This window comes from Rhinopithecus roxellana, chromosome 19 (assembly GCF_007565055.1).
Source record: "Rhinopithecus roxellana isolate Shanxi Qingling chromosome 19, ASM756505v1, whole genome shotgun sequence".
Taxonomy (NCBI): domain Eukaryota; kingdom Metazoa; phylum Chordata; class Mammalia; order Primates; family Cercopithecidae; genus Rhinopithecus; species Rhinopithecus roxellana.
The window spans coordinates 67,325,053-67,343,717 of NC_044567.1; the positions used below are offsets into that span (position 1 = coordinate 67,325,053).

Below are 18,665 nucleotides of genomic sequence, written 5' to 3' on the forward strand. Positions count from 1 at the left end.
TCTAGAGACAGATAAAGAAGGTACCCAAATCTCCCTAAAGGACTCCCTTAGTCACAAGGCAAGACCCTCCTGTTTGCCTTAGACCTTTTACCCGCCCCTAGGCTGGAGGTTCGGGACCATCCACGGGCGCGTGGGCCACTTCCCTTCGGAGCTGGTGCAGCCCGCTGCTGCCCCAGACTTCCTGCAGCTGCCAGCAGAGCCAGGCCGCGGCCGAGCAGCCGCCGTGGCCGCTGCTGTGGCCTCTGCAGCCGCTGCACAGGAGGTGGGCCGCAGGAGAGAGGTGAGACCAGTGTGGGTGGGGTGGGGCGGGGTAGACCAGGGGGAAGGGACCGCTGCAAAAGGGGTGAGGCGAGTGGGGATAAGGTGGGCCAAGGGCTTGGTCAGGCTCTTGGGGCGTGGCTGATCTTGGACTAGGGTGAGGGTGAACCAGGTAGAGTGAGCCAGAGGTGAGACCCGGAAGACGGAACCAGAGATGGTTGGAGGTGTGGCCAAATGAGGTAGGGAAGGATGAGGATCAGTTGGTTTTAATCAGTCCAATGGGGTCAGACCAGCCTGGGCCCGCCAGTAGGTGAAGTCTACCTGGGATGGGGTGGGGCCAGGTGAGTGGGCAGTGTCGGTTTGTGGAGCTAGCGAGGGGCGGGGTCAGCTGTGACATGGCAGTTGGGGAAGTCAACCCTGGGCAAGGGCGTGGCCAAGTGGGGCAGGGAGCTGGGTTAGCCCAGCAAGTAAAAGGCGTGGGCGGGCTGAAGGGGTGAGAACAATGGGACGCAGCCGGGTCCAGATGGATGGGTGGGTGGGTGGCTTGAGAATCTGGGTCCTATCAGCGAGGGATTGCGTTGTCAGTTTTGACCGAAGGGCCAGGCATGGTGTGGCCGGAAAGGGCCTTCCTAGCTCCGCCTTTTCTGCAGGGTCCCCCAGTCAGGGCCCGCTCTGCTGACCATGGGGAGGATGCCCTGGCGCTCCCACACTACACAATGCTCGAGTTTGCCCAGAAGTATTTCCGAGACCCTCAGAGGAGACCCCAGTGAGTGGCGGCCCCACCCCTCTTCCCCACAGTGGGAGGGTTCTGGGCTTCTTGCAGCCATCCAAACTGCAGGCTGTGGGTATTGGAGGCCCCACTTCTGGTGGGAGAGATGAGAGACCACCCAGGTGTAAGGCCCACTTCAGTGCCTGCCTCTGGGGGTCTTCCTGCCTGATAGACTGATCAGAGTGGTGGGTCAAGAACAGTCCCATGTGGAAAAAGATGTAGCCAAGGCTTGGGCAGGACAGGTCAGTAGCACCCACCTCCCACTGCAGGGATGGCCTCAGGCTGAAATCCAAGGAGGCTCGGGAGTCCAGAACCTTGGAGGACATGCTTTGCTTCACCAAGGTGTCCAGTCCAGGACCTCAGTTCCCCATCTGTAAAATGGTGATACAGGGGCCCCCTCCCAGGCCCCTGAGGCCAACAAACTTGTTCTCAGTGAGACCCTCTAGCTCTCAGCACCCTGATTCCCTCCCAAGGACAGCATCTGTCCCCAGTGTTAGGCCTGGCTCCCCTTTTGTGACGTGGACCCTCCTGTTATATGGCCTTGAAACACAGTGTGTCCCCTTTCTATTCTGACATGTCCCTCCTCCATCATGACACAGCCCTCTTCCCCCACAGACTCCCCTCCAGGAATCCCTCATCGAACTCAGCGACAACAGCCTCAACAAGATGGCCACCGACATGTTCCTAGGTGTGGCAGTGGGACTGCAGCCAGGGCTCTGGGCTGGATGAGATCCAGCACTGTGTGGTCTCTACTGGTTGCCACTCCTCCCTGGTCTTCGGATTCTTTCCCTTCCCCCAGCTCAGACATGGGACACATTTAAGAGAAAAGAAGCTCCCAGCTGCCTGTGGCCAAGGCTCCCAGGGAGGGGCTCAGTCCTGGGGCTTCCTGGGGTGGGTGGACAACTTGGGGTTTGGTGGGTCTGAGTGGGATAGGTCTTTCCTACAGCTGTGATGAGGTTCATGGGAGATGCCCCACTGAAGGGCCAGAGTGACCTGGACGTGCTTTGTAACCTCCTGAAGGTCAGTCCAGCCAACTTTGCCAGATGCCTCCTTTCCTGTTCTGTGGCTCAGTTTCCCCATCTGTCAATGAGTCACAGGATATTAGGGTGGGAAACCTCTCCCATGGTCCAAAAAGGAATGCATCATGCTGATGGGGAGGGGGCTGGGAAAGGGAGACCAGGCCTGTCTTCAGGTGCCCACCCTGTTCTTATGTACCTGGTATGTGACATAGCCCCTAGCCTGTCTTTGGTGTGTAACCTCTCTGTCCTCCTTCAGCTGTGTGGGGACCATGAGGTCATGCGGGATGAATGTTACTGCCAAGTTGTGAAGCAGATCACAGACAATACCAGCTCCAAGCAGTGAGTGAACTGGGCTTTATACCCCACCATCCCCTCACTGTGTCCACGCTCCAGGAGGGGCCAGTTCAGCCTCCCACCTCCTCAGGCCTGACCCCTCCTGGATTCTCTTCCCCTCACCTTCGTCCTCACTCAATAGAGGACGTGTTTTGAAATTACTTGGTCTGGAACATAGCATTTCTGCTCTCTGAACTTTAGTGCCCTCATCTGTAAAATGGCAATGATAATGTGTAAGTCCAGATTCTTAGTTGCAAGTGACAGAAACCCAACTCAAGCTGATTTAACCAAAAGGGAGCTTGTTGATTCAGAGAAGTGAAAAGTCAGTGAGTATGTGGCCTCAGGCATAGCTGGATCCAGGTGTCATTAGGAAGCAGGCTTTCTCCATCTTCTGGCTCTGCTTTCCTCTGTGTTGATTATTCCCAAACAGCCTCTTCCATAGAGCAGCAAGGTGGCAGGTCTGGGGTGACAGCTCAGCAATCCCAGAGAAAGCAAGACTGACCCAATATTGACTGTAGAAATTCCCTTTTTTTTTTTTTTTTTTGAGTCGGAGTCTCACTCTATCGCCCAGGCTGGAGTGCAGTGGCGTGATCTTGGCTCATTGCAACCTCGCCTCCCGGGTTCATGCCATTCTCTCGCCCCAGCCTCCTAAGTAGCTGGGACTACAGGTGCCCACCACCACATCTGGCTAATTTTTTATATTTTTAGTAAAGACAGGGTTTCACCATGTTAGCCAGGATGGTCTCCATCTCCTGACCTCGTGATCTGCCCGTCTCGGCCTCCCAAAGTGCTGGGATTACAGGCATGAGCCACTGCACCCAGCCTGCTGTGGAAATTCTTAAATCCAGGCTTACAGGCCTGAGTTGGTCATATGTTCAACCCTGAACCAACTATGCCTATCCCTAGGCCAATCACTGTGGTCAGGGGCTGTCGTGCTCACATTGACCAAACCTGACTTCCATGCCCATCTCCAAACCACAGGGCTCTAGAGTGGGGTGGGTGGTTTCCCAAAGGAAGCCCAAGTGCTGTTCCCAGACACCAGATATCCCTACAAATGAAACCCTCACACCCATGACCATGTGAAGATGAATTACTGTGTTCCACTCATGCAGGGCCAGCACACAGTAGGTGCCCAATATGTGCATGCTCTTGTTACCATCAGGTCCACCCTCCTGTCTTCATCTGCACTACCTCCTCACTTGCTCTCCATCTCCTCAGGGATTTTAGAACCACTCAGCTTGTCCTCCTGCTCCTCCCAGCCCTGGGCCTTACCTGGCATGACCTCTACACAGTCTCAGCAGATTCCCCTTTTCCCAGAAGCCTCCCTGGAGAGATCCCCTACCTGTTGTGAGGCAGAAAAGAGAATAGGAGAGGAAAAAGTCACAGTACTTCCCCTACCTGGGGAAGATGTCTGGGGCCCCATCCTCTTCCATCCCTATCCCCCATCCTGACTTCTCAAGCAGAATATGCCTTTTGCATGGCTTTAAGGCCCACCTGCCCTGGGCCTCCTCACTGGGCAGGGAGGAGCATCCTCAGGGGACAGGAGCTGCCTGAGAGTTGGAATCTGTCTCAGTTCAATCCCAGGAGGCTCCTGGCACACTCTAGTGCTGTGACCACCTGTGATGTGGCCCCCGTGTGTCCTTGCAGGGACAGCTGCCAGAGAGGCTGGAGGCTGCTATACATCGTGACTGCCTACCACAGCTGCTCTGAGGTCCTCCACCCACACCTCACTCGCTTCCTCCAAGACATGAGCCGGACCCCGGGCCTGCCCTTTCAGGGTGAGAGGTCGATGAGTGGGGACCCAGGGTTGCATGCTTCTCGCATGGGGACTGGGTGGGCAGCTAGTGGGAGGGGAAACCCAGAGGGCCTCGCTTTCACAGGTGCTGAGCAGTATTTACTAATATTAATATATTCCCCAAACATTTCTGAGGGTTCTACAGGGGCTGGCGTGGTGGTTTGTCTGATCTAATGGAGGGGGTGGTCAGGGATGACTCCTTGGAGGAAGTGCTGCCTTGCATAGGAGGGATTTCCAGGTGGAGTGAGTGACAGGAGCAAAGACGGGAGTGGGAATGTGTGGCACGTGGGAGAAGAGAAGGAGGTGGGCAAGAATCCAGAGTACTGGAGTGCAGCCCTGCCTCTCTGACTGTTGGGACTCAGCAAGGGTATTGAGGGATCGGGGCAGAGGTGAGCCCAAGCTGGTATCATCCCCCTTAGAATATGGAGAAAGGGGGGCCACTCTTCAGCATTGTTTCCATAGCAACCCCTGGGGCTCCTGAAGGAGGCTGGGGCCGCTGTAGTCACCATGGCAGCCGTGGAGGAGATAGGAGACCTTACCCTTCCTGCCTCTGAATGCTTCTCTCTGATTCAATTAACAAACATTCAGCCCACAGATGAATAGACCCAGCTCCCCCATGGAATAGCTCCTAGATGCATAAAGGCAACAGAATGTGCCCTAGAACTCTTGACTCAGAGAAATGGAGCACTGATGCCGGGGTCTCCTGCCCTGGGAGGCCTGAGTGAGGGAGGGCGGTTGGCAGGGTATCCCAGCTGGCATGAGCAGAGCTGCATCACCCTAGCTACAGAGCCTATTGGATACAAGCTCTCCAGTCAACAGCTCAGGGTGACAGCAGTTTCCAGGATCATAGGTTGCCAAGGGGACTGTGGGCTGGAAAAAAAGGTCCTTGGACACATGGGATGTAGGTTCAAATCCAGGTCTTAACTTCTAGCTCTTGACCTTGGGCAAGTCACTGTCCCTGTCTGAACTGTTTCCTCAACTGTCAAATGGGGGAGTAAATGCCTTCCCCACAGCTTGTGGAGAGAATGCAGTGGGCTTATGGTTGGTGGCAAGAGGAGCCCCTTTCTCCCACAGTCCACCTTGAGCAAGGCCTGGACTCCTTGCTTCTGCAGGGATCGCCAAGGCCTGTGAGCAGAACCTGCAGAAAACCTTGCGCTTCGGGGGTCGTCTGGAGCTCCCCAGCAGCATAGAGCTTCGGGCCATGTTGGTAAGCATGGGGTGGGAGTGGGTTCAAAATGAATGGGAGGCTGGGCGCGGTGGCTCATGCCTGTAATCTCAGCACTTTGTGGGGCCGAGGCGGGCAGATCACCTGAGGTTAGGTGTTCAAGACCAGCCTGGCCAACATGGTGAAACCCCGTCTCTACTAAAAATACAAAAATTAGCTGGTTATGGTGGCAGGTGCCTATAATCCCAGCTACTCGGGAGGCTAAGGCAGGAGAATTACTTGAACCCAGGAGGCAGAGGTTGCAGTAAGCCAAGATCGTGCCACTGCATTTCAACTTGGGTGACAGAGTAAGACTCCACGTACAAACACACAAAAAAATGAGTGGGAAGCACAAGCCCTGCCCAGAGACCTCTCTGTCAGGTCCATTGCATTCAGGGGCATGCAGACAGGCTCTGCAAAGTCCAGGTGCTCAAGTGTTCCTACATGTGCAAGCCCAGGACCTTTTGGCTTGGGAACTCCCACGGCAGGAGAGCTCCCAGATCCCAGGACCCAACCTGTCATCCCTCTCCCACTTACCTACCCCCAGGCAGGCCGCAGTTCCAAGAGGCAACTCTTTCTTCTTCCTGGAGGCCTTGAACGCCATCTCAAAATTAAAACATGCACTGTAAGTGAAGGAATGTCTCCTGCAGCCAGGTACTGGAGGGGCAGGGACAGGGACAGCCCAGGCTCCAGGATGGGGGAGGAGTAAGCCCCCAAGGATGTTGAGCCCTCCCAGGCTCTTCCACAGCCCCACAAGGCAGGACTTATTTCTCAGAAGAGCAAACTGCACCTTGGAGAGGTTAAGCCTCTGGCTCAGGGTCATCCTGCAAAAAAGGGACAGAAGCAGATTTTGAACCTAAGTCTCAGACCGCAAGCTGTGTTCTTTCTCTGCCTGAGGCTGATTCTCAGAGACCTCAGAGGATTGTGCGCCTTTGTGAAGAGGGCTGAGGAACTCCACACATGGCTTCCGGGGGCCTGAGTGGGGCCAGAAGGACAGAGGTCAAGCCCAACTGGCATGGCCTCATCTCTTCTGCCCCACCCCCAGGTGGCCCTGGACGTGGTAGAAGAGATCTGTGCTGAGATGGCTCTGACCCGCCCTGAGGCCTTCAATGAATATGTTATCTTCGTTGTCACCAACCGTGGTGAGTGCCAGGAAGAGTGAGCATGCTGGACCCATTTCCATCCCTGGGCCTTGGGCCATGTGGGGCCCTCCATCCAGACTTTAGGGCCCAAGTCAGGTGCCACTTCCTCCAGGAAACCCCTTGACCCCCATATGGAAGGATCTCTGTGTGTACCGAGCACCCCCAGCCCTTTATCTGTCCCTTTCCGCTTTGCTTAGTTTGCCTCACCTTATGGTGAGGGCCTTCTCTCATCCCTCCCTTTGCCCCTCAGGGCATGCTCAATGAGAGGACACAGGCCGTGCCCTCAAGGAGATTACATCCTGGGAAGGTTTCCATTAATAGCACCGCACTCCTGGAACCTAAAGGTGCAAGCCTTCTTTCCTGCCTCTCATGCCTTAATAATGGCCAGAGAAGCCCCTCCCGAGGTGTCACTATCCCCTCTAGAGGGCTTCTGGGACCCTAGGTGACTGTCACACATCCCAAAGGCCCTTCCATCTGCTGCCTGGCACTCTAGATCATGGTCTTGCCTCTTGTCACTAGCTAGTCAGCTCCAGTAACCCCCAGCCAGCTCTCCCTACCGCTGCCACAGCCCTCAGCCGTGTGCCGTCAGCCCTGCCTGCCCAAGTCCAGTTAAGACATTAGGGGAGAATGGCAGGTAACAAAACGGTCCTAATAACCGACATGTATTGAACGGATGCTGTGACCCAGGCACAATTCAAAGCATTTCAGGCTGGGTGTGGTGGCTCATGCCTGTAATCCCAGCACTTTGGGAGGCTGAGGCGGGTGGATCTCTTGCGGCCAGGAGTTCCAGAGCAGCCTGGCCAACATGGCGAAACCCCATCTCTACTAAAAATTAGCCAACCATGGTAGTGCGCACCTGTAATTCCAGCTACTCAGGAGGCTGAGGCACGATAATCACTTGAACCCAGGAGGCGGAGGTTGTAGTGAGCCATGATCATGCCACTGTACTCCAGCCTGGGTGATGGAGTGAGACTCTGTCTCAAAAAGAAAAAAAAAATTAAAAAAAAAAAAAAAAGGCCTGGCGTGGTGGCTCACACCTTTAATCCCAGCACTTTGAGAGGCCAAGGCAGGTGGATCACCTGAGGTCGGGAGTTCGAGACCAGCCTGACCAACATGGAGAAACCCTGTCTCTACTGAAAATATACAAAATTAGCCAGGCATGGTGGCATTTGGCTGCTACTCGGGACGGTGAGGCAGGAGGTTGCGGTGAGTCGAGATCATGTCGTTGCACTCCAACCTGGGCAACAAGAGCGAAACTCCATCTAAAAAAAAAAAAAAGGCTGGGAGCGGTGACTTAAGCCTGTAATCCCAGCACTTTGGGAGGCCGAGACGGGCAGATCACGAGGTCAGGAGATCGAGACCATCCTGGCTAACATGGTAAAACCCTGTCTCTACTAAAAAAATACAAAAAACTAGCCAGGCGCCTGTAGTCCCAGCTACTCGAGAGGCTGAGGCAGGAGAATGGGTGAGCCTGGGAGGCGGAGCTTGCAGTGAGCCGAGATGATGCCACTGCACTCCAGCCTGGGCGACAGAGCAATACTCCAACTAAAAAAAAAAAAAAAAATAGCATTTCATTCTGTGAACTATTTTAATCCCCACAACCACCTTATGAAGTGGAGACTGTTAGTCTTTCCATTTACAGGTAGGGAAACTGAGGCCCAGGGAGGCTGTATTAGTTTCCTATTGTTGCTATAACAAATTATTACATATTTATTGGCTTAAAAAAACACAAATATATTACCTTGTAATTCTGAAAGTCAGAAGTTCTAAAATGAAAATGGCATCAGGGCCAGGTTCCTTCTGGAGGCTCTAGGGAAGAATCTGTTTCCTTTCGTTTTCCAGCGTCTAGAGGCTGCCTGCATTCCTTGGTCCATGACCCCTTCCTCCATCTCCAAAGCCAGCAGTGTAGAATCCTCAAATCTCTCTCCCTGCCAGCCTCTGCTTCTGGTCTCACATCTCCTCCTCTGACTCTGACCCTTCTGCTTTCCTCTTATGAGGACCCCTGTGCTGATGATGTTGGGCCTGCTTGGATAATCCAGGATCATCTCCATCTCCAGATCCTTAACTTAATCACATCTGCAGAGTGCCTTTTGCCAGGAAGGTGACATATGCATAAGTTCCAGGGACTAGGACCTGGACATCTTTGCAGGGGTCATTATTCAGCCTACCACAGAAGTTGTGACGTATCCACAGTCACATAGTGGTAATCATGTAATCATACCAAACTCCCTCTCTTTAGTAAGATTTTACTGCAGGTGTGAGATGGGTAGCAAAAATATCAGTGCAAAAGAGGAAAACTTGAGCCTCTCCCAGGCTCAGACCCCAATCCTCCCCACCCCCACCTATGCCAGGTGCCTGGCAAGGGGTCTCTCCTGAAGGAGGTCTGCAGAAAGCTACCCACTAGGTCTCGTAGTCTGAGGCCTCTTGTGTTTGTCCTTGTCCCCAGCCTCCTCTGGAAAGGAGCTGGGCCTTCTCTGACCATAATGCAGGGCATTTTCCTAGATCCAGGCAGGCCACACTCGGGGCACTCTTCAGCAGCCCCTCTTTCCCCAGGAGAAATGGAGCATTACTTAAAGCTTTGCATTGGAGTTATTACCATCTGCGGTCATCAACATTTCAATAAAACATAGGACACCCCATTTGACAAACACGCACTCCTTTAATGAGGAAGCTGTGTCCCAGAACAGGCAGGTGGCTTGCCCGAGGTGATACCTCAGCTGGGTAGCAGGTTAGGGTCTGTACACATGCTCTGTACAGGTGCGTACAGGTGCATACATATGTGTGCACATATGCCCCCACCCAGCCCTGCCTCCCTGCTCTCTGCAGGCCAGCATGTGTGCCCACTCAGTCGCCGTGCTTACATCCTGGATGTGGCCTCAGAGATGGAGCAGGTGGACGGCGGCTACATGCTGTGGTTCCGGCGTGTGCTCTGGGATCAGCCACTCAAGTTCGAGAATGAGCTATATGTGACCATGCACTACAACCAGGTCAGCACACGTGGGTTTCTCTGGACTCTGGGACCTTCTAGGCTCCCCTGAGCCTGTGAGTCAGACTCCACAGCTGTGGTGTTTGAAGTGTTCATGATTCAGGCCCTGTGGACGTCTCTAACCCTGATGCCTCTGTTCCCCTATGTGGTCTCTTTGGAGAAGTCGAAACAGCCCTCATTACCTTTGAGGGCCTTTGTGCATGTCATCCCTCCATCTGCACTTCCCAGCTTATTTAAGTCCTTCCCAGCAAGCTGTCCCCAAAAAACACCTCTTCCATTAGGCCCTCTTTGCGTTCCCCTTTCCTTCAGATGTGTTCCTTCTCTGAACATGGGCCTGTCCTTTGCTCCAAGTGCTAAGCCAGGCTTTGCTAGTATTGTCACTTTTGTCTGTGTGTTATTTTGTGAGACTTGGAAGTCCTCTAAGTCAGGATCACGGAGTTTACAAAGTCTGGGTTCTCTCCTACTGTGCCAGTATGTGTGGAAGTGCTTGAACAGAAAGTGTGTGTTTTTGTGGAACTGGTGCCAAAACTTCAGGAATTGTACACAATATGGTCACGTAGTTTTTGTGGTCACATGGTGTCACTGTTGAAGCATAGCCCTGTGCAGTCCGGCACCATACTACTCAATGTGAGGCTTGTGGACTGGCAAATCCTCAAGTCCTGCCTTAGACCTCCTGCCTCAGAGCCTCTGGAGCCCAACCTGGCCGTCTATTTTGGCAAGCCCTCCTGTGGCTCAGGCACACTCAGTTTTGAGAAACAGCAGGCCTGATAGATACATGACCACACTGCAGTGTTGATGCTCTGCTCTCACCAGCCAGCCCACATCCTGGCAAGGTTGCTGTGGGGACTTCCCTCATGGGCATCAAGGCCACAGGCCTCCCACATCACCCTTACGTGCTTCTGCCATCATTCCCCAAAACCCAGGAAAGTAATAGGCCATCCTATCCCAGAAGAGAATGGGGCTGCAATCATTAAACATGCATGTCCCCAGTCCCCTGCAACCAAGTGCCCACACGTGTGCCTGCCTGGCAGCGCCTTACCCAGGTGCTCCCTGCAGGTCCTGCCTGACTACCTGAAGGGCCTCTTCAGCAGCGTGCCGGCCAGCCAGCCCAGCGAGCAGCTGCTGCAGCAGGTGTCCAAGCTGGCTTCACTGCAGCATCGCGCCAAGGACCACTTCTACCTGCCGAGCGTGTGAGCACCTGCCCTCCTGTCTCAGCTGGGGTGGACAGGCAACCCTGCCCTCTCAGCCCACCTCCACCCTCCTCAGAGCTGGCTGTCCCCAGGCCCCCAGACTCCCCTCTTATACCAGTGGGGCTGTCTGGGAAGGGGCTGTCCTTGCCTGGGGGCTGAAGTTTTCCAACTAGCCATAGGAGCTGGGACCCCGCCTCTCTTTCACAAGTTGCTTCTGGTTGGTATTAGCTCAGAACAAAGGTAATGTTAAAAAAAGGTTTCAGGACACATGTTCCCTGTGGTCCAGGAAATACACGTGGCTATGCAGAAAGATTTAGCCACAAAAACATTCACTGCAATGCTGCTACAAGAGCAAAAGATCAGAAGTAACCTGAATATCCAGCAACAGGGAGTCGTCAAGTAAATTATGGGTTTTAGCCTTTATTTACTTATATATTTAATTAATTATTGATTTTTTCTTTATTTTTTAAAAACGATATACCACTTTTTATAGAGACGGGGTCTTGCTGTGTTGCCCAGGCTGAACTTTTTTATTTTTGTAGAAACAGAGTCTTGCTACTTTGTCCAGGCTGATCTTGAACTTCTAGGCTCAAGTAACCCTCCTGCCTCAGCCTCCCAAAGCAGTGGGATTACAGGCATGAGCCACCCTGGCCGGCCTAGACAGCCTTTAAACTGATGTTCTCTAAGTTATAATCAATGCTCACAGTGTACATCAGTTATTCTCAAATTTTTGGTCTCAGGACATTTTTACACTCTTGAAAAGAGCACTTCGGCCGGGCGCGGTGGCTCACACTTGTAATCCCAGTACTTTGGGAGGTCAAGGTGGGCGGATCACCTGAGGTCAGGAGTTTGAGACCAGCCTGTCCAACATGGTGAAACCCCCTATCTACTAAAAATACAAATTTAAAAAAAAAAAAAATTAGCCAGGTATAGTGGCGGGTGCCTGTAATCCCAGCTGCTCAGGAGGCTGAAGCAGGAGAATCGCTTGAACCCTGGAGGTGGAGATTGCAGTGAGCCAAGATGGTGCCATTGTACTCCAGCCTGGGTGACAAGAGTGAAACTCCATCTCAAAATAATAATAATAATAATAATAATAATAATAATAGGCTGGGCGCTGTGGCTCACACCTGTAACCCCAACACTTTGGGATCCGAGGTGCATGGATCACCTGAGGTCAGGGGTTCAAAACCATGCTGGCCAACATGGTGAAATCCCATCTCTAATAAAAACACAAAATTAGCCGGGCATGGTGGCACATGCCCGTAATCCCAGCCACTTGGGAGGGTGAGGCAGGAGAATCACTTGAAACTGGGAGGCGGAGGGAGGTTGCAGTGAACCAAAATCACGCCATTGCACTCCAGCCTGGGCAAGAAGAACAAAACTCCGTCTCAAAAAATAATAATAAATAATAATAATAATAATAATAACAGGACCTTGTGGCTGGGCGTGGTGGTGCACGCCTGTAATCCCAGGTACTTGGGAGGCTGAGGCAGAAGAATTGCTTGAACCCAAGAGGCAGAGGTTGCAGTGAGCTGAGATTGCACCACTACACTCCAGCCTGGGCAATAGAGTAAGACTCCGTCTCAAAAAAAAAAAAAAAGAGGACCTCAAAGAGCTTTTGTTTATGTGGGTTATATCAATTAATATATTTACCCTGTTAAAATATTGATGTATTAATTCAGTTAAAAATAAAAATAAACCCACTAAATGTCAATATAAATTAACTTTTTATGAAAAATGACTATATTTTCAAAAAACATTTAGTGATTCGTGGGTGTGGTGGCACATGCCTGTAGTCCCAGTAACTCGAGAGGCTGAGGTGGGAGGATCAGTTGAGCCTGGGAGTTCGAGGCTGCAGTGAACTGTGATTGTACCACTGGACTCCAGCCTGGGTAACAGAGCAAGAGCCTGTCTCAAAAAAAAAAATTAGTGGGAATTTTACATTTTCAAAGCTCTGTTCTTTTACATTTTCAAAGCTCTGTACTGTCTGACTTAAGGCAGCTGGGTTCCCAGATCTGCTTCTGCAGTCAGCCTGTTGCCATCTCATGTTATGTAGCCTCTGGAAAACTCCACTGTACACTTGTGAGAGAACAAGAGAGAAAACCACAAGTTCCTAGTGTTGTGATGAAAATGGTTTTCAACCCCCTCGACCACACTTTGAGAACCCCTGGAAAAAAGAATAGTAAGATGATGTCCATACCATGTATATTCCAGCACCTATAACACAGTAAGGGCTCAATATGTAAAGCTCCTTATTTTTATTTTTATTTTATTTTTGAGACAGAGTCTCTCTCTGTCACCCAGGCTGGAGTGCAGTGGCCCTATCATGGCTTACTGCAGCCTCGACCTCTTGGACTCAAGTGATCCTCCCACTTCAGCCTCCCAAGTAGCTAGAATCACAAGTGCATGCCACAACGCCCAGCTAATTTTCTTCTTTTTTTTTTTTTTTTTGAGACGAAGTCTCGCTCTGTCACCCAGGCTGGAGTGCAGTGGCGCTATCTCGGTTCACTACAAGCTCCGTCTCCCGGGTTCACGCCATTCCGCCTGCCTCAGCCTCCCAAAGTGCTGGGATTATAGGCGTGAGCCACCGTGCCCAGCCACGCCCAGCTAATTTTTAAATTTTTTGTAGAGACGAGGGTCTTACCATGTTGGCCAGACTGGTCTCGAACTCTTGGGCTCAAGTTATCCTCCCTCCTTAGCCTCCCAAAGTGTTGAGATTACAGGTGTAATCTCAACGTGCCACTGCGCCTAGCCTAAAGCTCTTTTTTTTTTTTTTAAGTATAATTTTAAGTGAAAAGAGCAGGAAGCGGCCAGGCGCCGGTGGCTCACGCCTGTAATCCCAGCACTTTGGGAGGCTGAGGCGGGCGGATCACGAGGTCAGGAGATCGAGATCATCCTGGCTAACATGGTGAAACCCTGTCTTTACTAAAAATACAAAAAATTAGCCAGGTGTGGTGCAGGCACCTGTAGTCCCAGCTACTCGGGAGGCTGAGGCGGGAGAATGGCGTGAACCTGGGAGGCGAAGCTTGCAATGAGCCGAGATCGAGATCGTGCCACTGCACTCCAGCCTGGGCGACAGAGCAAGACTCTGTCTCAAAACAGAAAAAAAAGGGGAAAAAAAAAAAAAAAAAAGCGGCCGGGCGCGGTGGCTCAAGCCTGTAATCCCAGCACTTTGGGAGGCCGAGACGGGCGGATCACGAGGTCAGGAGATCGAGACCATCCTGGCTAACACGGTGAAACTCCGTCTCTACTAAAAAATACAAAAAACTAGCCGGGCGTGGTGGCCGGCGCCTGTAGTCCCAGCTACTCGGGAGGCTGAGGCAGGAGAATGGCGTGAACCCGGGAAGCGGAGCTTGCAGTGAGCTGAGATCCGGCCACTGCACTTCAGCCTGGGCGACAGAGCAAGACTCCATCTAAAAAAAAAAAAAAAAAAAAAAGAGCAAGAAGCACATAAAGATATAATCCCAATCCTGGATGAAAATAATAATTACGGCCAGGCGCGGTGGCTCAAACCTGTAATCCCAGCACTTTGGGAGGCCGAGACGGGCGGATCACGAGGTCAGGAGATCGAGACCATCCTGGCTAACCCGGTGAAACCCCGTCTCTACTAAAAAATACAAAAAACTAGCCGGGTGAGGTGGCGGGCGCCTGTAGTCCCAGCTACTCGGGAGGCTGAGGCAGGAGAATGGCGTAAACCCGGGAGGCGGAGCTTGCAGTGAGCTGAGATCCGGCCACTGCACTCCAGCCTGGGCAACAGAGCGAGACTCCATCTCAAAAAAAGAAAATAATAATTGAATTATTACTTTTTGCAAGGGACCCTGCATCTGCATTATCTCAGCTATTCTTCCCAACTTCATTTTATTTTCCCTGTTTACAGATAAGGCCCGGCGAGGTTATATGGCTTACTGAAGTCTAGCCAGCTAACAGTGGGGGAACCAGGATCCAAAACTGGGGAGACTGGGTTCAGATGCCAGGCCCTTACCCCAGCAGTGGAAAGAAGAACAGATGTTACCCAGGGGATCTCTTGGGAGCAGGGGGTCTCTCTCCTGGCTTTCTCCCAACCCTTCATCTGCAGCTCCAGCTGGTCAGGATGGGCTGGGACTGCTATTGATATTTTCCAGATGTCCAAAGAGGTAAAGGGTCTGCCTCAGGTAGCAGCCAGCATGTGTCAGAGGGAAGAGGGCTGGGACAAGCTGATGCCCAGGGGCCTCAGCCTGGGGGCCCAGCACTGCTTTGCTCAAGGCTCTGCCCAGCCCTGTGGCTGCTTTGCCCACCCTGATGTTTCCTCTCACCCCTCTGGCTTTTACTTTTCCTTGGGGGCAGAAAGTATAAAGGATGAAATTGCCTTGGGTTCAAGTCTTGCCCCCACCAACCCATGCTGCTAACTCACTCAGTCACTATGTAACCTTGAACTAGTCAGTGAACTTCTGAGAGCCTCAGTTCCCTTAACTGCAAACAGGGATCCTAGTGGTACTGGCCCCGGCCATGATTAAGCAGTACCAAGGCACTGTGGGCGCCTCTACCCCACCTTCAGCCCATTTACACTCCCTAGCATTTAGTCTTCCAGGGAGGTGCATAGATCAGGTCTGCTCTGCATGCCTGCGGCACAGTGAGGATTGCCTGAGCCTGGGAGCTCACTCGGGATCTTTTTCCCCTCCCTCCGTACATAGGCGGGAAGTCCAGGAGTACATCCCAGCCCAGCTCTACCGTACAACAGTAGGCTCGACCTGGCTCAACCTGGTCAGCCAGCACCGGCAGCAGACACAGGCGCTCAGCCCCCACCAGGCCCGTGCCCAGTTTCTGGGTAAGAGCTGCAGGGGAGGGGAGGGGAAGGGAGGTGATCACAGGGGGCTTTGCTGAGGAGGGTGGTCATGGAGCATGGGTATGGAGGCACCTCTTTCTTTGCACAAAGGCATTTTTCAGTGCCGGTCAAGCTGAGCACCTGCCTGGAGAAAACATGTCTTTACAATTTTTATGGAGATGTCACCTAGGCTCAAAGTGGCCCTGGCAGAGGAAGAAGAGCTGCAAGCAGGGATAGAGGAAGAGGCCGTGAGAAGCGAGGCCAGAGAGATGGGAGGAGACCCAGACTGAGGGCTCCTGCACTGGCTGGATACAGCCCAGAGAAGCTGTGCAGTTCAGGGCCATGGCTGTTGTCAGTGAACCCTGCCCAGCACGTAACTGCCACCCCCTCTCCCTGCCCAGGCCTCCTCAGTGCCTTACCTATGTTCGGCTCCTCCTTCTTCTTCATCCAGAGCTGCAGCAACACTGCTGTGCCAGCCCCTTGCATCCTTGCCGTCAACCACAATGGCCTCAACTTTCTCAGCACAGAGACTCATGTGAGTGGCCTCAGCCTGGCACTGCCATCACCACCCTCTGTTCCCTGGTCCCCTACCCCCTCCAAGGGGCCAAGACCTCCAGCTGCCGAAGCCCAGTTCCACTGGTTACCACCTTCATGATCTCAGGCAAGTCTCTTCCCCTCTCTGAGCCTTGCTTTCCTCATCTGGAAAATGAGGATAAGAGTTGAGCCCACCCATAGGGCTGTTGTGAAGGTGAGATGAGGTAAAACATACCCTATGCACTCAAATAGTACATCTGTGTGCTTGGGCTGCCATAACAAAAGACCACAGACTGAGTAACTTAAACAACAGAAGTTGATTTCTCACAATTCTGGAGGCTGGCGGTCCAAGGTCAAGGTGTCAGCAGGTCTGGGTTCTTTGGTGGTTTGCAGACAGCTGTCTTCTCGCTGCATCCTCACATGGCCTTTCCTCTGTGTGCGCACAGCCCTGGTGTCTCTTTGTGCATCCTAATTTCCTTTTATAAGGACACCTGTCATATTGGAGTAGGGCCCATCCTAACAGTTTCATTTTAACTTAGTCACCTCTTTAAAGCCCTTATTTCTAAATACATTCTGAGGCACTGGGAGTTAGGGTTTCAACAGGGGAATTTGGTGGGGGACATGATTCAGCTCATAATAAGTAGGACCTATTACCCCCTTAGTTTTTGCTCCCAGAACTAGACCCTGAGACGGGGATTCCAGGGCAAGTGGTTGATTTAGAGAGTTGATTCCAGGAAATACTGGAGTGAGGAAGTGAGACAGGGAAGGGATGGAGCCAGTAGAGGGGGTGTTAGCAAGCAAGTTGCTGATGTGGACACCTGGAGGTCAGTCCAGTTGGGGAGCCCTGAGAGACAGCCTAGAGCTTTGCTTCTCTCCTGGGAATGAGGGAGCTGGGGTGTCTATTCAACACTTCCCATCTGTCATTAGCAAGGGCTTCTTTCTGAGGCATTAACTCTCTATCACTCTGGATTTCCCTGGATGTGGTCTAAGTTTGCTTCCTGGGCCAGAAGAAAAGCCCCTAGACAGGCTAGGTACTTGACTCACATCTGTAACCCTAGCACTTAGGGAATCAGAGGCAGGAGGATTCCTTGAGCCCAGGAGTTTGAGACTGGCCTGGGCAACACAGGAGGCCCCGTTTTCCACAAAAAGGAAATTTAAAAAAGAGGTGTAGGTGTTCACAAGAAGCAACTTTGATGTGAAGTTCAGGGCACCAATACCTCTGTATCCCAAGCACTTAGAGCACTTAAAGCACTTAAAGCAGTGCCTGACACATGGTAGATGCATCATCAGTATTTGTTGAATCAATTTCACAGGTGAGGAAACTGAGGTCCAGAGAGGTAAAGTGATTTGCTCAAGGTCATACAAGTCACTGGGGAACTGGTACTTGAACTGGAGTGAGTCTCCTGCCTCCTGTAGATCTGATTTGCAGGGGAGGGGTAAGAGTGGTTGAGACTGTCCTCACCCACAGGCCTGTCCGGCCCCTCTCCCCCTACTCCCAGGAATTGATGGTGAAGTTCCCCCTGAAGGAGATCCAGTCGACACGGACCCAGCGGCCCACGGCCAACTCCAGCTACCCCTACGTGGAGATTGCGCTGGGGGACGTGGCGGCCCAGCACACCTTGCAGCTGCAGCTGGAGCAGGTGGGCCCAGCCCTCAGCCCAACATTACCTTCACTGGGCCCTTCTCTGGGCCTGGCTCCAAGATATGTCAGGTCCCTGCCATGTCCCAGGGAGTATCCAGGCCAGTGCATGGGACAGAACCAACCACAGCGCAGCACAGAACTGCAGATCATTATGGTGGTCATCCAGGGAAGCAGCTTGGCAGTGGGAACACGGCAAAGAGCAGTATGGAGCCATAGAAGATTGGTGACAGGGCAAAGACACTAGAGGTTTGAGAAAGTTCACCCGGGCTGAGATGTGGAGGCTGGATTGTAGGCCCCAGGACTGAGGGTGGAGAAACTGGGCTTCCTGTGTGACAGATGGTGAAACTGAGACCCACCTGTCCTGTGCCTTCCTATGTTTGCAGCAACTGTGGCTATTACTTAAAAAGCAGGGGTGAGACAGGCACTGTGGCTCATGCCTGTAATCCCAGCACTTTGGGAGGCTGAGGCAAGGCAAGAGGATCACTTGAACCCAGGAGTTTAAGACCAGGCAACATAGTGAGACCTAGTCTCTGCAGAAATTTTTTTAAAAAAGCACCTATAGTCCTAGCTATTCAGGAGGCTGAGGCGGGAGGACTTCTTGAGCCCAGGAGTTGGAGTTCGAGGCTGCAGTGAGCTGTGATGGTGCCACTGCACTCCAGCCTGGGTGACAAAGTGAGACCCTATCTCTAAAATAAAATGTAAAAAAGCATGGATGACCTCTAGGCTCCTGTCCAAGTCTCATAGCCTCCTGGGTTCAGGGCAGGACTAGCGTTTTCACCCCACTGAAGAGATAGGATTCAGGCCCAGAGAAGGAGCAGAACTGAGGTTGACACCCACACGTCTGCCCTGTCCAACCTGTGACATCCCCCCTCCAGGTCTGGGCCCAGCACCACTCCCATGACAAGGCCTGTCTTGGAGGGGAGGATTTCCCAGGGCAAGGGAGAGAGACTTCCACTGCCCTAGCCCTGCCTCTGAGGGACAGGACCAAAGTC

At 52.6% G+C, this 18,665-nt stretch overlaps 1 protein-coding gene across 2 annotated transcripts in view; it reads left to right on the forward strand.

The window, feature by feature from the left end:
- Nucleotides 1-18,665, forward strand: part of MYO15A (myosin XVA) — a 74,715-nt gene that overhangs the window by 50,804 nt on the left and 5,246 nt on the right. For both annotated transcript variants that reach the window (XM_030922660.1, XM_030922661.1), the window contains 15 exons: nucleotides 102-280; nucleotides 909-1,024; nucleotides 1,297-1,369; nucleotides 1,643-1,715; nucleotides 1,974-2,047; nucleotides 2,303-2,385; nucleotides 4,027-4,157; nucleotides 5,287-5,381; nucleotides 5,926-6,003; nucleotides 6,424-6,520; nucleotides 9,347-9,507; nucleotides 10,563-10,696; nucleotides 15,367-15,500; nucleotides 15,899-16,032; nucleotides 17,531-17,671. In XM_030922660.1, coding sequence (XP_030778520.1) covers nucleotides 102-280; nucleotides 909-1,024; nucleotides 1,297-1,369; nucleotides 1,643-1,715; nucleotides 1,974-2,047; nucleotides 2,303-2,385; nucleotides 4,027-4,157; nucleotides 5,287-5,381; nucleotides 5,926-6,003; nucleotides 6,424-6,520; nucleotides 9,347-9,507; nucleotides 10,563-10,696; nucleotides 15,367-15,500; nucleotides 15,899-16,032; nucleotides 17,531-17,671 — 1,703 coding nt within the window. The remainder of the gene's footprint in view (nucleotides 1-101; nucleotides 281-908; nucleotides 1,025-1,296; nucleotides 1,370-1,642; nucleotides 1,716-1,973; nucleotides 2,048-2,302; nucleotides 2,386-4,026; nucleotides 4,158-5,286; nucleotides 5,382-5,925; nucleotides 6,004-6,423; nucleotides 6,521-9,346; nucleotides 9,508-10,562; nucleotides 10,697-15,366; nucleotides 15,501-15,898; nucleotides 16,033-17,530; nucleotides 17,672-18,665) is intronic.